The sequence below is a fragment of the Ursus arctos genome, unplaced genomic scaffold (assembly GCF_023065955.2).
Source record: "Ursus arctos isolate Adak ecotype North America unplaced genomic scaffold, UrsArc2.0 scaffold_15, whole genome shotgun sequence".
Taxonomy (NCBI): Eukaryota; Metazoa; Chordata; class Mammalia; order Carnivora; family Ursidae; genus Ursus; species Ursus arctos.
In genome coordinates, this window is record NW_026622819.1 from 41,587,282 (window position 1) to 41,605,974 (window position 18,693).

Genomic DNA, 18,693 nt, shown 5'->3' on the forward strand with positions numbered 1-18,693 from the left:
CTTTGCAGTCAGTTCCATTACCATGCCCACTTGGCCCTTGGCAACAACTGATCTGATTTTTCCATCTCTAGTTTTGCCTTTTCTAGAATATCATATAAATGCAACCATTAAGTATGGAGTCCTTTCTGCGTGGCTTCTTTGACTTAGCATAATGCTTTCTATATTCATCTGTATCATCCCTTGTATCATTAGGTTTATTTCTTTTCATTGCTGAATAATATCCCATTGTATGAATGAACCATAACTTGTTTATTCATTCACCAATTATTGGACATTTGGGTTGCTTCCAGTTTTCAGCTATGATGAATAAAGCTGCTATAAATATTTGTGTACAGACCTTTGTGGGGACATATGTTTTCATTTCTCTTGGGTAAATACCTAGGAGTGGAATTGTGGGTTTGTATGGTAAGTGTATACTAACTTTATAAGAAATTGGAAAATTGTTTTTCTAGAGTGACTCTGCTGTTTTGGATTCCTACCAACAATTTTAAAAAGCTCCAGTTGCTGCATATGCTCACCAATACTTCATATTATGGTCTTTTAAATTTTAGCCGGCTTAATGGGTATATAGTAGTACCTCTTTGTGGTTTTAATGACTAATGATGTCCTGCACCTTTTCCTGACTTATTTGCCATTGGTCTTCTTTAATGATGTATTTTAAAATTTAGCCTTCTTAAAAATTTTAAAGCTTTTTGTTTTGAAGTAATTATGGATTCACGGGTACAAAGTAATGTATGGGGAGGTCCAGCACACCCTTCTTCCAGTCTCCCCCAGTGTTAAAATCTTGTATAACTATAGTACATGACCAAAACCAGGAAACTGACATTGGCACAATATATAGAGCTCATTCAGATTTCTCCAGTCACATATGCACTCATTTGCCTGTGTGTGTTTGCATGTTTGCATGTGCAGCTGTAAGCACTTTTATCATATGTGTAGCTTCCACCACCACTAAGTCAAGATGCTTACCTGTGCCATCACCACAAGACTCCTTCATGCTGCCCCTATAGAGACACACTCACCTCCTGTGCTCCCCGCCACATCCCAACCTTGGGCAACCACTAATCTGTTCTTCATCTCTATCTTTATGTTACTTCACAAATGTCATATAAATTGAATTACACAGTATAGTATCCTTTTGAGATTAGCTTCTTCCACTTAGTATAATTTCCTTGATGATAGTTCAAGTTGCTGCCTATATTAATAGTTTGTCTTTTTTTATTGCAAAGTCATATTCCATGGTATGGATGTACCACAGTTGGTTAAACCATTCACCCATGGAAAGAAATCTGCATCATTTCCAGGTCTGGCTCTTACAGATAAAGCTGCTATAAATATTCATTCGGGTACAAGTTACTGCATGAAAATAAGTTTTTATTTCTGTGGCATATATATCCAAGAATGCAATTGCTGAGTTGTATGTAAGCCCATTTTTAGTTTTAAAAGGAACTTCCAAACCATTTTCCAGAGTGGCCGTACCATTTTACATTTCTACCAGCAATGTGTGAGTGACTCAGTTTCTCCACATCCTAGTCAGCATTTGGTATTGTCATTATTTTTTATTTTAGCCATTTATCAGATCTTGTAAATGCTTTGTTGGATGTACACCTAAGTATTTAATTTTCTTTGGAGCAGTTATAAGTGGTAATGTGTTTTTAATTTCGATTTCCATGTGTTCATTGGTAGTCTGTAGAAATGCAACTGATTTTTGCATGTTAATCTTGTGTCCTATAGCTTGTCTATACTCAGTAGTTCTATGAGTTCTTGTCTAGATTTCTTGGGATGTTCTGTGCAGACAGTCATGTTGTTTGCATATAGAGGTAGTTGCATTTCCTTTTTTCCCCATTCTGTATACTTTTTTTTTTTTCTTACTGCAATGGCTACAATTTCTGGCATTATGTTAAAAAAAGAATTGGTGACAGTAAACATTCTAGTCTTGTCTCTGATCTTACAGAGAGGACATTCAGTCTCTCACCCTTAAGTATGATATAAGCTCTAAGATTTTTATGGAAGTTTCTGTCTATTTCTGTCCTGAGAGATTTAAAAAAAAATCATGAATAGGTGAATTTTGTCAAGTTTTTTTCTTCATCAACTGACATGGTCTTTCAGTTTCTCTTTTTTCACTTACTGATATGTGGGTTAAATTGATTTTTCAGTATCAAACCAGACTTGCTTACCTGGATTAAGTCCTCCTTAGTCATGTTGTATTTTTCTCTTTATATATTGTTGGATTATCTACTGTTTTGTTCTCATGCTGATATTTACTCTGACAAATGTAGACTCCAGAATGGTGCCTTTTGGTAAATGAGCAAAACCATATGCCATAACTGCTATTCTTGGCATAAGTGTACTTTTGCCTCAGGCCAGGTTCCCAGCTGCTGTAGTGCTCCATAAAGCCTGCATGTGTTTCCTTAGGACAGTTTCTCAACTTTGGTATTATGTACATTTTGGGGTAAATAAATGTTGTGGAGAATGTCCTGTGAATTGTAGGAAGTTTAGCAACATCCCTGGTCTCTAGCCACTAAATGCCAGTTGTGGCAATCCAAAGTATCTCCAGACATTGCCAAAGGTACCCTTGTGTGGGGGGTGGGGGTGGGAATCATCCCCCGCTCCTATTGAGAACTACTGCATTAATACATTTAGGCTCCTTCTTACCTCTAGCTGGAGGGATGTTTTTTTTATCTTGGCCATGGAACGAAGGTAAGTGTGTGGTAATGGATACTGCAAAAAGATCTGCCTTTTTAATAGTAGTGATAAAATATATAACATCTTTTGAGCCTTTACAATGCCAACTATGCTAGGCACATTACCTATATCATCTCTTCTAGTACTTACATCCAGTGAGGAAAGGTGCTGGTAATATCCCCACTTTGCAGACTGAGGCATAAAAGGTTAAATAACCAAGATCACACATTTTCTAAGTGGTGGAGCCGGGTCTGTCTGACTGCAAACTTCGTACTGCCCCTGAGATCTGCCTTCCTGCCACTAACTCTGTCACTCACAACCCTCAGTGGACAGGGGACATTTCCGGGCCCCAGGCTGGATGCCTAAGTCCTCCCATACTCCAACCCCAACATATCAGGACTACCCACCATTGTCCAATACTTAAAACCTCTAGGCTTTTGTTCTGGGCTTTTCCCTTAGCCTGGCTGGCCCTTCTGTCTGAGCTAAATCTGAAGCTCAATTTTAAGATCCAGCTCAGATGGCTGCTCCTCTTTAGAACCTTCCCTGGCTACGTTAGTCATAACTTATCCCTCCTCAGCAGAGCAGTAACATCCCTTCTCTGGTTAGCCTCCTCTCTACTTAGCTAGAGAGCTGTGACTACTTGGCCACTCTCTAGATCATGGGCAGCTTGAGGCATTGATCAGATTGGGCTTGATCTCCCAGTGCTTGTTTGTGAGGGCTAATCTTGTATCTGGAATTAGCGGGTTACTAAATTCACTGCGGTTTCCTTTAGTAGGGAATGGAGCCTGGCCTCTAAGGAGTGGACATTGCTACATATTCTTTTAGTTTTGTATCAGTCTAACCAAGCAGTTTCCTTGGTTGGACCCTGTAGATTTGTTGAGGAATCTTAAGAAAATTCTAAAGGCTTGTCTTTTCCCAGTTGGGTCCTTGAGAAAGTTCCTGCTCTTTACTCGGTGAGACCTCCTGTGCCTCTCCTCAAGACAGAGCTAGCAGAGGCTGCCCGAGATCTTCTAAAGTCTGTCCTTAGACACTGAAGTGTGGGTTGTTGTCCAGCACCTGCGCCCAGATGCCCTCGTAGGCTGGCATTCACCAGTTCACCAAGGGATATCAGGATGCACCAGCTGTTTTATACCAAACTAGCCATGGGCCTTGGGCAAATCACTCTGTATCTCCAAACTTTATAGACTGTATTTTTCTCCTTCTATCTTCTAGAATCTCTATTATCTTTAGTCTGAAAGAGAATGGTTTCCCTCCCCAAGGCCTTGGGCTCTGCCCTTCTTTACCCAGATACTCATTTTGAGGTTCTAGCCATGGCCTAAGTCCTCCCCCCAAGATCTCATGTGTCCCCCGCAGAGCACTGTTCTAATTTCTCTGTTAGGCCTTGATAAACCCATGTGATGGTGTAGTTGTGCAGGCCTCCTCCACAGCCCTCTGAATGAGTGGGCTCACAACTCCTTTGCTGTTGTCCAGTGAATTCCAGCTGCCCTTCCACCCTGGATGTGGTTGTAAGTCCTCCCTTCCACCTGTTCTGGTTGCTCTCTAGCAATGCTCAAGGTTGCTATAGCACTCTTAATGTCCAGCCTTAGAACTAGATACAGGATCACACAAGTGGCTTGGGATTGAGCCCCAGGTTTGAGCTGATTCCATCTCCCAGGATCCAGACACTTTGGCTATTCATACCACTTAGAATTATGGTGACGCTCTTGGCCTGTGAACTCATTAGATTAAGCCCTCTCAGTCCTCCTTGCTGCTTTTCCTCCATCCCCTGATGTCCTGTGTCTACAGTTTGTCTCATGAACCCAAATGTAAAGCAAAGATAGGAAGTCACACAGCCCCAGATTAAATCCTGGCCCTGTCACCCGTGAACTGGGTGACCTCACTTTGTCACTAACATAAGTTACAAGCCACTTAATTTATGTGTGTCTCTGTCCCTCCACCTGTGAATGGAGATGACAGTACTTACCTCATGGGGTTTTTGTGAGGATTAAATGAGACAAGACCTGTCAAGGGCTTGTACAGCACCTGTCATATAGCAAGTACCCGTGAGTGGTGGTAGTGAAGATGATTATGGTGAACTGTAAAAATGCCCAGCCTGGAAGTCAGGAAACTTGTGTCTCTGCCTTTCTTTGCCACTGTTACTCTGTGTAAGACTCGGGACGTTTGGAACCAGAGCCGCAGGGACTTGAGATGGGAGAACTTCCCTGAAAACCTTTGAATCTATCACAGCCCAGTAGGCTGAGTCTTGATCCCAGCGCGCCCTCTGGTGCTTGACATGTGAAGGTGCAGGCTCGGGAAGACAAAGGGAACGAGGGGCCTGTCCTGGAAAGATGGGCTGGGTGGAGAGAGGTTCCCCCTTCCTGAAGAAGGAAAGCAAGTTGTGTTGTAGGGCGATAACCAGGCTGGGTGCAGACCTGAATGTGGGTCTCATCTCTGTGAAGTTCCACCTGTAGGACTTCAGACAAACCCTTCTCCTCTGTGGGTCTTGGGATGAGGAAAGTCCGGAATGAAGATACACTAGATCAGCATTTCCCAAAGATGATTTAGCAGACCCTGGACAGTCATTTTAAAAGTTTGAATGTTCCCACCAGCAATGTAGGAGGGATCCCCTTTCTCCACATCCTCTCCAACACTTGTTGTTTCCTGCCTTGTCAATTTTTGCCATTCTAACTGGTGTAAGGTGGTATCTCAGTGTGGTTTTGATTTGAATTTCCCTGATGGCCAATGATTTTGAACATTTTACATGTGTCTGTTAGCCATTTGTATGTCTTCATTGGAAAAGTGTCTGTTCATATCTTCTGCCCATTTTTTGATTTGTTTATTTGTTTCTTGTGTATTGAGTTTGAGAAGTTCTTTGTAGATCTTGGATACCAGTCTTTTATCTGTAGTGTCATTTGCAAATATATTCTCCCATTCTGTGGGCTGCCTCTTAGTTTTTTTGACTGTTTCCTTGGCTGTGCAGAAGTTTTATCTTGATAAAGTCCCACAAGTTCATTTTTTCTTTTGTTTTCTTGCTTTTGGAGATGTGTCATGAAAAAAGTTGCTGTGGCCAATGTCAAAGAGGTTGCAGCCTATGTTCTCCTCCAGGATTTTGATGGATTCCTGTCTCACATCGAGGTCTTTCATCCATTTGGAGTTTATCTTTGTGTACGGTGTGAGAGAGTGGTCAAATTTCATTCTTTTGCATGTAGCTGTCCAATTTTCCCAGCACCATTTGTTGAAGAGACTGTCTTTTTTCCACTGGATGTTTTTTCCTGCTTTGTCAAAGATTAGTTGCCCAAAGAGCCGAGGGTCCATTTCTGGGTTCTCTATTCTGTTCCATTGGTCTGTCTGTTTTTGTGCCAGTACCATGCTGTCTTTGTGATCACAGCTTTGTAGTACAGCTTAAAATCCAGCAACATGATGCCCCCCGCTTTGTTTTTCCTTTTCAACAATTCCTTGGCAATTCGGGGTCTTTTCTGGTTCCACACAAATTTAAGGGCTGTTTGTTCCAGTTCTTTGAAAAATATCATTGGTATTTTGATTGGGATGGCATTGAAAGTGTAGATTGTTCTGGGTAGCATAGACATTTTAACTATATTAATTCTTCTGATCCATGAGCATGGAATATTTTTCCATCTTTTTATGTCTTCTTCAGTGTCTTTCAAGAGTGATTTGTAGTTTCTAGAATATAGATCCTTTACATCTCTGGTTAAGTTAATTCTGAGATAACGTATGATTTTTGGTGCTATTGTAAATGGAATGGATTCCCTGATTTCTGTTTCTTCAGTCTCATAGTTCGTGTATAGAAATGCAACTGATTTCTGAGCATTGATTTTGTATCCCGCCACATTACTGAATTGCTCTATAATTTCTAGTAGTTTGGGGGGTGGATTCTTTTGGGTTTTCTATATAGAGTATCATGTCATCTGCGAAGAGAGACAGTTTGACTTCTTTGCCGATTTTTATCCCTTTTTGTTGTCTGATTGCTGTTGCAAGGACTTCTAGTACTATGTTGAATAATAATGGCAAGAGTGGGCATCCTTGTCGTGTTCCTGATCTTGAGGGAAAGTCTTCCAGCTTTTCCCCATTGAGAATGATATCTGATGTAGGCTTTTCATAGATGGTTTTTATGAAATTGAGGAATGTACCCTCTATCCCTACACTCTGAAGGGTTTTAATCAGGAAAGGATGATGTATTTTGTCAAATGCTTTTTCTTTTTTTTTTCTTTTAATGTTTTTTTATTATATTATGTTAGTCACCATACAGTACATCCCTGGTTTCCGATGTAAAGATGCTTCATTAATTGCGTATAATGTCAAATGCTTTTTCTGCATCAGTTGAGAGGATCGTATGGTTCTTGACTCTTTTCTTGTTGATAAGATCTATCACACTGATCGATTTGCGAATGTTGAACCACCCTTGCATCCCAGGGATGAATCCCACTTGGTTGTGATGGATAATCCTTTTAATGTACTGTTGGATCCTATTAGCTAGGATCTTGTTGAGAATTTTGGCGTCCATATTCATCAGTGATATCGGTCTGTAATTCTCCTTTTTGATGGGGTCTTTGCCTGGTTTGGGGATCAAGGTAATACTGGCCTCATAGAATGAGGTTGGTAGTTTTCCTTCTATTTTTTGAAACAGCTTCAGGAGAATAGGTATCATTTCTTCTTTGAATGTTTGGTAGCATTCCCTGGGGAATCCGTCAGGCCCTGGACTCTTATTTTTGAGATAATGCTAAGCGAAATAAGTCAAGCAGAGAAAGACAATTATCATATGGTTTCACTCATTTATGGAACATAAGAAGTAGGAAGATCGGTAGGAGAAGAAAGGGAAGAAGAAAGGGGGGCGGTAAACAGAAGGGGGAATGAACCATGAGAGACTATGGACTCTGGGAAACAAACTGAGGGCTTCAGAGGGAAGGGGGGTGGGGGAATGGGATAGCCCGGTGATGGGTATTAAGGAGGGCATGTATTGCATGGTGTTATACGCAGGTAATGAATCATGGAACTTTACATCAAAAACTAGGGATGTACTGTATGGTGACTAACATAATACAATAAAAAATATTATTATAAAAAAATAAAAATAAAAAAAAAACTGAGACCCTAAAAAATAAAAAAAAGTCTGAATGTTTATGTGTTTCCATGTGTTCTAGAAAAAAATAGTAACTTTCAAGTCCTTTAGTTTATGGATATGTCATTTTAAGGTGAATAAAAATATTTATTAAAAATTGGAATGCACTAAAAGAAAATTAGTAAGTAAATAACTATACAGGTGGTATTAGGACAAAATTATAAAAACGGTAAGCAAAACAACAGAAGTCTGGGTAACACTGGACTAGCTTATGTGTGATTTCCTGCACGGTTCTGATAAGTTAATCTTATCTACACACTATCTGGTATTATTTCCTAGTACAATGGTCACCATTTATTGTTTATGCTTCTAAACAACAGGAAGCCAACTCACACCTGCCCGAGGCCCCATTGGTGCATGGCAGAGGGGTTTGGAACCGAGCCTGTCTGGCCCCAGAGCCACAGTGTGCTGTGGTGCCTCTCATGGATGTGCCTTCTCTGCCCACCTGCCCTGGGAACTCAGTGCAGGGACTGGGCTTTCCAGTTTCGGTGTCACCTGCAAGACCTGTGTCACAGTTGCCCAGTGATGTTTACGTCCAGCTAGGCCTCAGGAGGGAGCTGTGGAGCAGCAGCCGCAGGATGGCTCTGGGCACTAGGAGGGCTGGCTTCCCAAGGCCTGTGCTATAAAGCTTATTCTCCCCATCCAGTGCAAGGTGTTGTAGAGGGTGCTGGCCAGGGTCACCAGCCCTGAAGTTTTGTCCCAGGCCATTCACTCACCTGCTGATTAGTGGTCTTGTCCACTAACTGCAGGCAGTTGTGTTGGAATTAGAGGTGTTTTCCCTGAAGAGTGTTCTGGGCCCTGCCCCCAGAGGTTCTGATTTTCTGTCTGGCTTTGGGACTCACAGATCTATATTTTAGCCATTTTGCTAGGTTTGGGAATCATGATGCTTGATGACCTCAGCAGTCCCTTCTAGCCCCCAAATTCCATGAACCTCAGCTTGGAAAGGCCCATAGACCCTCGTGCCCTTCCCCAACCCAACCCCAAACAGGATAAATGACGTACAAAATAACCGTAAAAAAAAGACACTTTATTATTAAAAAAAAAAAAAAAAAAACACACACACAAATGTCCAATGAAACTGTGTGTCCGGTCACTCACACACGCAGTTACACACAGCTGCAGGCTACTCCACAAATATGCCCTCACCCACACAGCTCCCTGTCTTAAGCAATAGCCCTGTGGGTGAGAGTCTCTATTGCTCTTTTTTTTGACTTTTGCTTCCAGAAATAACACAAATGAAAAGTCAGTGGACCGGAGAAAGGAACTGGTAGGGGTGGGAGTGGCAAGGCCACCAGAATTCTCCGGTCCCTGCCACTCCTGGCTACATACACTCTACACGTGGACACACATACTATACATGAGGTGCCCACATGTGCAGACACGTGCCCACATTGACCCTCCATGCATAGGGTTGAGTCACTGTAGGTAACACTTAGATTCGCAGGCATCTGAGATGGAGGGGGAGGAAAAGGCAGAGTGTCCAGCCTGGACACTGATGTCCAGCTCCACGTCTCCACCCTGCCCTGATGCCCTGAACAGGGAGCTCTTGGTTCCTTGTGTCTAGGGAAGAAAAATCCCTTTGGGGCAACTCATCCAGACAGCAAGGTTGAAAAGTGCCTAAGAATTTTAAAAATGAAGAATCATGTCCTTCTTGCCTTTGGCCCAAAGTGCTTGAGAAACTTGGGGTGAAGAACCCAGAGTTCCATGAGGTCTGAATTCTTTAACAAAGAAGGTTCAGGGCTGCAGGAATCCTGGCAGGCCCTGGCTGGTGGACAGTCATAGGACTTAAAGAGGTGGAGCAAGTTCCTTGGACTCTGAACGAGAGGAGTGGGGCCCCAGGAGACTGAGGCCAAGTGACGCTCCTCAGGAGCCCTTGTCGCCCCAGGTCTAGCACAGTGCCTCACACAGAGCAGATGCTGCAATTATGTGTGAATGAGGCAGGTGACTTGGTGACCTGCTCACCTGCTGCTCACCTCTCAGCCCCTAGAGGATACCTTGTGGCCCTCCAGGGTCAGAGGACAAGCTACCTTGTCTCTGTAGCTGATGTAGTAGTTGCCTGTCGAGTGAACTTGCCTCTGCCTCCAGAATGGAGCTGTGGGCAGGTGTAAGAATGCTCCCTGACAGAGCTGCCTCCCTGGGGACTGAGAGATGGCAGTCAATGAGATATGCTGCCTCTTGCCCATCCCAGGAATCAGTTAGTCCTGGTTTTCCAGGGTTAACTGTTCTGTACATCCCCTTCCTGCTGGGGGCCCTCGTGCTGTTTTTGGAGCTCCACCCTCAGCTTCCCTCCATCCTCAGTGACTCACTGGGGGTCTGCAAGAGCACATTTCAAGGTATGGCAGCCTGGACTGGGAATGGGGGCCTCCCTCCCAGTTTGTCAGCCATGCTCAACTCACTCCTACAAGACAGGAGAAAGGTGCCAAGTCCTTGGCCTCCTACCTGTCTTCCTCTGAGGACAGCTAGAACATAACCTCCTCACAGCTTCCATAATCACTCTCCACCATGTCAGAGCCCTCATAGTTGGGGGGAGCCTGGGTCTGGCCCCGCCCTGTGGAATGCCCACCCCCAACCTCACAGTCAGCATAAGAGGGCCCAGCCCGGCTAAGGCGCATACTCACCCCTTTGTAGCCCCCCTCTGCCAGGCAGGGCCCTCCCCCTGCCTGCTGGAACTGTGAGTGGTAGTAGCTGATGGCCGTGTACTCGTTGAGACAGGGGGCCAGCAGGTGTTCCCGGGGACTGGGGGGCCGTGGGGGCATCAGATCTTCTAGGTTCTGGTTGCTGTAACGGGGTGGGAGGGGTGCCCTCTTGTTTTCCAGCTCCAGTGGGAAGGGGAAGCCGCCATAGAGGCCAGTGGGGTCCGGCATCACAGGTGGGATCTGGTGGTGGTGAGGCGATGGCGAAAGAGGGCCAGGGGTCACTTCAGAGTGGGGGTATTCCCAGCGTTCCTTCCTGGAGTAAGTAGGGGGCCAGACTGTAGTTCCACCTGGGCACACTGAAAATGACAAGATAGGGTGAGCACTGAGTTTCCCTGGTGAAGGTTTCAGTGGGCCTTATAGCTGCTATATATAACTCAGCGTGTGGTAGAAACGGGCAAAAGAGTGGGTGGGTATGTGGCCATCAATGTGTGTTGTCTCTGGCAGCTTGGATTGATATCTAGAATTCAACGGGGCCAACTTCAAGGCCAGAGGTTTAACCCAAAGCCAGCTCATATTGCAAATCTGTGCCAGTGATCTAAGAGTCAGTGAATAAGGGAAGAATGTGGATGACTCCATGCAACCTGTTCGCCTCTGCTGGAGACAGCAACTCCATCCCAACTCCTACTGGTGACTTCTGTCTCCTTAACTGAAGGAAACAGACACACAATTTGGACTGGGGAGTGTGATGGCATCTGTTACAGAGGGTGATTAAATGAGATGTGGCTTGGAAGATTGGAGACCAGGCATCCTTGGTCCTTGCTCTGTCCCTGCTACTGAATAGTTGGGTGAGTTAGAACAAGTTACTGTGTCTTTATGGGCCCCAATTACCCAATCAGCAAAAAGTTTATGAAAATACCTTCTTTAACTATTGGTGAATAAGCCAGAAAATATAAAGTGCTTTACAAATTCACCTCCTTTTGAGCCAAAGATGAGAGTGAGGTGAAGACCCCTCCTCTAGGTCAGTCAGGTCTGGCCCAAGGCTGCCATACCTCCAGATTGGGTGACCAGACGCTTGGACTACTGCTCTTTCCTTTCCTGGAAAAGCACAAAGGAACAGAAGCCCCCCCCCCCTTTCACCCCAGGGATCCCATTTACCCCTATCTAGGGTCTACAGGTCTGCCATAGAAACCAATCCTGTGAAGTGAGTTGGAATTGAGAGGAGGGGATCATGGTGCGGTGTAATGAGCCACAGATTCTGATTTCAGAGACCTGGCATTTGGTCCAGCCCACCAGTGCACTGTGACCTTGAGCACATCCCTTCATATCCTATCCCAAGGGATTGGACTGGATGGTGGTCTCACATAATGGAGTATTTAGGTCTATCACCCTATTCCATCAATTCCAGAGGCTAAGGGCCTCTGGCTATACTGACCTGTCTCTTCTCCTGACCATGTCCTCTTAATGATGGACTCGTTGTCAGAGTGGGAAGGGACTGCAGCTGGCGGGAGTCTGGGAGGCACACTGCAAACCACTGGCCGCTGCTTAGAGCTGGGTCCAAAAGTGACAAGTTCATTTGGAACTGAGGTCTTGCTGGGCTCCAGTTGGTTCAGGTTGTTGCAGGAGCTGGTGCTCAGCGGGTTGAGCTCGATGGCAGGCATAGTTTGGGTGTCAACACCAACACTCCTGGCCAGGAGGTCTGGATCCTCCATGGCCACGGGCTTGTGGGACTTGCAACGGCGGCAGTAGAAGAGGAGCCCAATGGTGCTTAAAATGATAAACAGCAAGGCCACTATGATGATCAGAATCTCCTGCTGCCCCCAGTCGCCCCTTGTGATCTCAGGGGTGACTAGGCAGTGTCCTTCTGAGCAGCCCCTTGCTTCCATTTCACATCTGCAGAGAGAGAAGTAGTTGGGGGTTTGAGTCACCATACTTCCCTTTCCATGTCCCCTCTCACAAAGATTTATAGGCCCTTGAACTCAAGCCTACCTTCTCTAATTTTCCACAAACACACACACACACACACACACACACACACACACACCCAGGAAAAGAAAATGGATGATAACGATCACACAATCAACATCAGAGCCTTGCATCTTCCACTAGGAAGGTGTGGGTCAGTTACAACTTCATTCATAACCATTTGGAATCTAGGCTCTAGGCACATCCGTTATTTCCCATTCCTGTGATCTAGGCATCGGATATATGCTCCACCACTGAGGTGAGAGTTATAGCCACATACTGTGGTGGAGGCAGCCAACGTACCCAGCTGTCCTCAGCAATAATATCAGAATCCCAGATACAAGTCAGCAGCACCCAGCCATGGCAGCTGGGCACCAGTGTTGCCCGCTGTTCTCCAGGAGGTCACAGGAACCCAGTGTGGTCTTGCATAGACCCTCCATTGGACAACGGTTCAGAGTGAGCACTTGGAATTGTATGACCTCCCAGGTCACCGTCAGCTTGGCATTCCATGGTGTAAGGCCTAGGAGGCTTCCGTGGCCAGTTTCATCCATGTTTGAGGGATATTAAGAAAGGCTCCCTTCATCCTACTTGAGTCCCAGTGTCTAAAATTTCACCACCAACACTTTGTCCTTTTGAGTTAGACATCGTCCTCCCCACGTTCCTCTTTTAAATTGCAGATACCACCACTTTCAGCCAGGAAGTATCCTGCTAACAGACCTACTGCAGAGTGAGGTGTGCAGTGGCGCCAGAAATGCCAGGTGCTGAGAGAAAGGACTTGGGTCATAAACACAAAGGGGATTTGGACAAGCCCTTTCCTTCTCTGGGCCTCAGTTTCCCCATCTGTAAACTGAGTGGGTGAACTACATCATTGGCTCTCTTATGCACACGCTGACAGCAAGGAGATCCCTTGGGAGCTTGTTATAGATAGAATCTCAGGCCTCATTCCTTGGAGATTGTGATATAGTTGGTCCAGAAATCTGTATTTTTCACAAGTATCCCTGATGATTTTTTAAAGGCTCCCAAAGTGGAGAGCCATAAAACCAGGTAATTACCAAGCCTCTTTACCTCTAGGATTCTAGGGATCTAAGGATTCTTGCAGTCCCCCAGGCCAGCATAATACAAGACATAGGTAGCTTGCAGTGGGGTTTGAGACCCAGAGCAGTGTTTGTACCTAGTGGAGTCATTGTCCCCAGGCCACTGTCTGGGGAGTAAGAACCCTCCTTCCCTGAGTGTTCTGTTGCAGGTGGTTAGAGGGAGAAGCTTCGGCACATGGAAAAGGCCGAGACGCCAGGTTGCTGGAGCACTCAGCTCCCGGTCTCCCATTGGCTTCTCTGGAGATCAGAGTGCGGAGGTCATTCCCTAATGGTGCCAAACCAAGGGTGAGGAGCCAAAGGCAGGTGGCTTCACCTGTGCTTACCTGTCTCCCATATAAGGGTGAGGACAGTTACAGGAGGCACCTTCAGGGGACGAGATGCAAGTGCCACCTTCCAGGCAGGGTGTTGAAGTGCAGTTCTCCTTTCTTTGTTCACAGTGCCTCCCCAAGAACTGGGGGGGACACTTGCAGACATAGCCTGGGAGGGAGGGCAAGAGGGAAGAGAGTCAGGCAGCTGCAGGGTGAGAGGCCCTCCAGGACAGAGGGGAGGCCTCAGTGTGGCTGCAGAGGCGCATGTCCATGTTTAGTTATTGAGTGCCTCCTTCTGTGACAAGCACTGGTGCCCTGCTGGACAAGAAGACGTGATCCCGGCCTCCAACGACATATAGTCTACAGAGAACAGGCATCTAAAGAACAGTAATCATCCTAGACAACACTTATTCAGTGCTAGTCACCGTGCTAACAATCTGCATGTATCAGCCCATTTGAGCCTCATGACAAATCTGAAATTAGTTACTGTTATCCTCATCAGTGAACCAGGTACAAGTTGATGGCAGGTGAGGAGATGAGGCACAGAGAATGCATGACATTTGCTCAAGATCACCCAGCAAGTAAATGGCAAATTTGGGATTCAGACCTATCGAACCAGTTGTGTATAGTATCAGTATATTAGTAATTATCATAAAACGACAGAAACGTTTTATGTGCAGAGCCTAGCAAGCCAAGGGAGAGTAGAGACTGCAAGGCCAGGGAGGTGGGAAGGGTCAGAACATCCCTATGAGCCAGATGCAGGAATTAAGAATTAGGACTCTATCTTAACAGCAAGGGGAAGCCGCCGCAAGGTTCCAAGCAGGAAAGTGATGCACTCAGACCTGCTTTGCATAAAGGTCACTCTGGTGCCCTGCTGGAAGGCACGGGTGAAGGGAGAGAAGGGAGAGAGAAGGAAGAGAGCAGGGAGACAGCTGGCCCAAGGGTGAGAGATGACAGCTGCCTGGTAGTATGGACAGACAGAAGTGATGGACCTCTTAGATATTCTGCAGATGGAAACGACAGTACTATTACCAGGCAAAAATGAGAACACGGGATAATGCCGAGTGTTGACAGAGACACAGGATCCTCGTGCACTCCTGGTGGAAGTGCAGCTGCTGTGGCCATGCTGAGGAACAGTTTGGCCCTAGTTAGTCAAAATAATGATTTATGTTCTCTGGGTATGTGAATTTTATCCCTGGGCATGGTGTGTGTGTGTGTGTGTGTGTGTGTGTGTGTGTGTGAAGGAAGTTCTCGTACAGGTTCACAAGAAGATATGTATGAGGATATTCGTGCAGCATTGTTGACGGAAGTGGGGTGTTGAAGCTCCCAGGGTGTTCCTTGCTAGCTGAGTAGAGAGGGAAGGTGTGAGTGCATGCACACACACCGGGGTACGGAGCCACAATAAAAGCAATGAATATGAATTGTGGCAGCGTGGACGGAAAACTGTAAAAAAAATTATATATCACATATAATTAGAAATTCAAGTACGTGTAAAACCAGTAATACACATTTTGCAAAAACTCATTTAAAAACTTTATTTGCCTATGGATTTGAGGAGGGGGAAAGGCAGCTGAGCATAGAGTAAAGGGGAATATAAAAGAGAAACTTGGCATGGACCGATCATAACACGAAGGTGTGTGATGAACTCAACCTGTGGCATCAGAGGTCCCTGTTCATGCTGGTCCCCCATCCAAACAAGTAGAAAGAAAGTTAGTCCTTGTTGAGGGAGAACAAAGACTCTTGGCTTCCATTAGTGTAAACCTAGTGGATCCCAACCTGTCACTCATGAGATAGTAAGGGAAAGGGAGAGTCATTTGGTATCAGGGGGAGGAGTGCTGCACTGAGATCTGCACCCCAAATGCATCTCTCTCACTTAATAGCCATGTGACCTTGGGTGAGTTCCTTCACCCATCTGGGTATCCCTTACATAGACCAGCAGTTTCCTGTGCTGTAAAATGGAGCCACTGACATCTTTCTTTCAACCCCTCTCTCCCTCATGGGGCTATGCTGAAGGAATATACTTTGTAAACTCTCCAGTGATATATGATTGCTAGTTCAACTTGCTGGGGTGTTCTGAAGAGCCTCCTGGGATAAGCCTTGGAATCATTTCCAGCCCTTACCTGCCCCGCGGGTCTGTGAGCACTTGCCACCATTGAGACATGGGTTTTGGCTGCAGTCATCACTGTACGAGCAGCACTGGGTGAGGGCCTGCCTCTCTTGCAAGCCTGATGCTTTCTTGCCATGGACCAGAAGCTCCAGTTCCTCTCCATTGATCATGACCCCATCCAGGCAGCCTTCAAAACCCTGGGACACAATTGGGGAAGAATGCAAGAGAACAAGGCCGCCCAGAAAGAGGTCTCCTTCAGGCCTGAGACCCTGGCAGTTCTCTGGGAGTACAAGGGAGGCGTTGCCTGAGCTGTCAACCAACAAGCGAATGGAAGTGTCTGTCTCCTCCACCACAATGGAGTGCCACTCTTGATCATTCACGTGGAGCCAGGAGGAAAGCTTTCCATAGAAACCACCTGGGCAACGGTATTCCAGCTGGACCACTCCATCAGCCAGCTGCAAAGAAAACCCAAATGTCCATCAGCAAAGCCAAGAAGTCCTTATAAAAAGCACTGCTAACAGGCTACCAGTGCAAAGCACATTGGTTGTATTTTCATGGGTGGGAGAGGTAGTGTTTGAGGATTTTCAAGACTATTGTCTTTGTAGAGTTTAAAGGCCCTCAGAGTGCTGTTCTGTCTATGGTCTCATTTGGCCCTTACCATACTCCATGGGATGGTCTGGGCAGGGATGGCATCTCCATTTCACAGATAAGGAAACTGAGGCCCAGAGAAACCTTGCCGACTGAGACTGTTTCTTTGGATTCTTCTTTGTAGGCCTCTCCCATGTTCTACGCCCCTCAAATTGGCCCTCAAGAACACCAAAACCCTCCCTCACTCCCACTCTCTTATTCAACAGTTCTGCAGTTCTCACAGCGGGTCTCCAAGACCTTTCCAGGGGACCCACAAGGGGAACCCCTTTTTATAATAATCCTAAAACATTATTTGCCTTTTCTATTCTCATTCTCTCACAAATACGCAGTTATTTCCAGACATGTGCTATCACAACAGATGAATGCAGAAGTAGATATGAAAATCCAGCTGTCTACTATAAAGCCTTGCATAAGAGAGATTCGCAAAAATGTAAAACAGTGCCACCCTTTTCTTAATTTTGGAAAATGTAACTATTGTTCACAATAATATGGTATTTATGTCAACATGTAATAGGTTTCTTGCTTTTTTTAATGAATTAATAAATAAAGATTTTAACATTTCTCGGTTTTAATTTCTAATACTGAAAATATTGATAGCTCTAACCTACATTAACGAAACCTCCCTGTGATCTTCAATTATTTTTAAGAGTGTGAAAAGTCCGGAAATCAAGAAGTCTAAGAACCACTAGGTTAAATCACTTTAGTTTACTTCACCCCAAGAGGTAGGACAACTATTGTCTCTCTGGGTTGCATAGAGCTTTCTCTGGGTGAAATTGAAAATCCAATCCAATGTTTTACAGAAGTTAGCCATTTGTACATCACCTCCCAATTTTGCCCTGGTTGAACACTACCTATACAGTTAGTTACTTAAAAAGGAAACTTACTGTTACTACAGTATGTAGACTCAAAACATTGTCCTTAAATCACTCCTTTCACTTAGCTAGTACCACAAATCCATTGGTCGCACCATCTCTTCATTGTCTCTCAACCTCTATAAGGTTCTCACCCCTCTCCTCATCCAGCTTAAATTCCATAGCCAAACTCCTGCCCTCTCTTACTTGAAAGAACTCACTTGGGAAACCCACATAGCTGGAGGAAAACACGCAACCTTGATTATCGACCTCCCTTTAATTTCACGGCTGCAAGCTTCAAATGAGCCCTTCGTGGTCCCTAATTATGGTGCTCTCTTCCTTGGTTTACTCTCCCACTTGACTGTTTTCACAACTTCTCTCTCCTCGGACCCCTGATGCTCTCCTCCTCATCCTTGCTCTCAGCAATCAGGTGGGGACTTGCAGGCACTCTTACCACTACATCTCTCCACCTTGGTGGAAGCCAGTCTTTCCATTCATGCACTCGGCCCCACCCCCTTACCTCCTCAAGGACAAGTTTCCATTGACACTCCTTTCTCTTCCCTACATCTTTGTTTGTTCATTCTCTACCATTCCAGTCATCACACAAACATGCTGTTAAGGCTCTAATCTTAAGTTGTGTTGAACCCACTTCTACCACCAGAGATCACCTTCTTTCTTTGCTCCCTCTTTGCAGCAAAATTCCACCCCCCCTCACCCACCATGATACTGAAACCACTGGTGCCAGGTTATTTAGTGACCTCCATGTTGCCAAGTCCAATGATTAATATCACTTCCCATCTCACTTGACCTCTCAGTAGCACTTTATCAGCTGGTCACTCCTTCCTTCATGATACGTGTTCTTCATTCAGCTTCCTGGATACAATACTCTTGGTTTTCCTCCAACATCAGTCGTTGCACCTTTTCAGTCTCCTTTGTTGTATCTTTCTTTTCCCCCAGACATCTCTATTTGGAGTGTCACAAGGATGAATCCTTGATCTACTCTTTTTTCAATCTACACTCCTTGGTGATTTCATCCAGTTTCATGGCTTTCCATACTAAGTATATGCTGAAGGCTCCCAGATTTTCATCTCTATCCCAAACCTTTCTCACAGACACTAGACTTGTTTATCCAGCTCCACTTGGAAGTCTAATAGGCATCTCAAACTTACATCTCCAAAACTGAACTTCTGATCTTCCAACCAAACCTGCTCTACCCATATCCTTCCCCAGGTCTGTTGGCAGCAACTCCATTCCTTCTAATTAATGAGACCCAAATCTTACTCCTT

The 18,693-nt window shown here is 45.2% G+C and overlaps 2 protein-coding genes across 4 annotated transcripts in view; one reads left to right on the forward strand and one right to left on the reverse strand.

Annotated features, from left to right (window-relative positions):
- Window positions 1–18,693, forward strand: part of SLC36A1 (solute carrier family 36 member 1) — a 138,779-nt gene that overhangs the window by 47,000 nt on the left and 73,086 nt on the right. Inside the window, exon 11 of one of the 3 annotated variants that reach the window (XM_057312277.1) lies at window positions 15,815–17,117. The exons of the other annotated variants lie outside the window; for them this stretch is intronic. Within the exon in view, the coding sequence (XP_057168260.1) occupies window positions 15,815–15,816 (2 nt within the window). The 3' untranslated portion in view covers window positions 15,817–17,117. Of the gene's footprint in view, window positions 1–15,814; window positions 17,118–18,693 lie in introns of those variants that run through there. 3 annotated transcript variants of the gene reach the window in all.
- Window positions 8,862–18,693, reverse strand: part of FAT2 (FAT atypical cadherin 2) — a 78,370-nt gene continuing 68,538 nt past the window's right edge. Inside the window, exons 21-24 of the mRNA XM_026510824.4 lie at window positions 15,922–16,363; window positions 13,817–13,970; window positions 11,870–12,327; window positions 8,862–10,793 (exon numbers count right to left, since the gene is read on the reverse strand). Of these exons, the coding sequence (XP_026366609.3) occupies window positions 10,261–10,793; window positions 11,870–12,327; window positions 13,817–13,970; window positions 15,922–16,363 (1,587 nt within the window). The 3' untranslated portion in view covers window positions 8,862–10,260. The remainder of the gene's footprint in view (window positions 10,794–11,869; window positions 12,328–13,816; window positions 13,971–15,921; window positions 16,364–18,693) is intronic.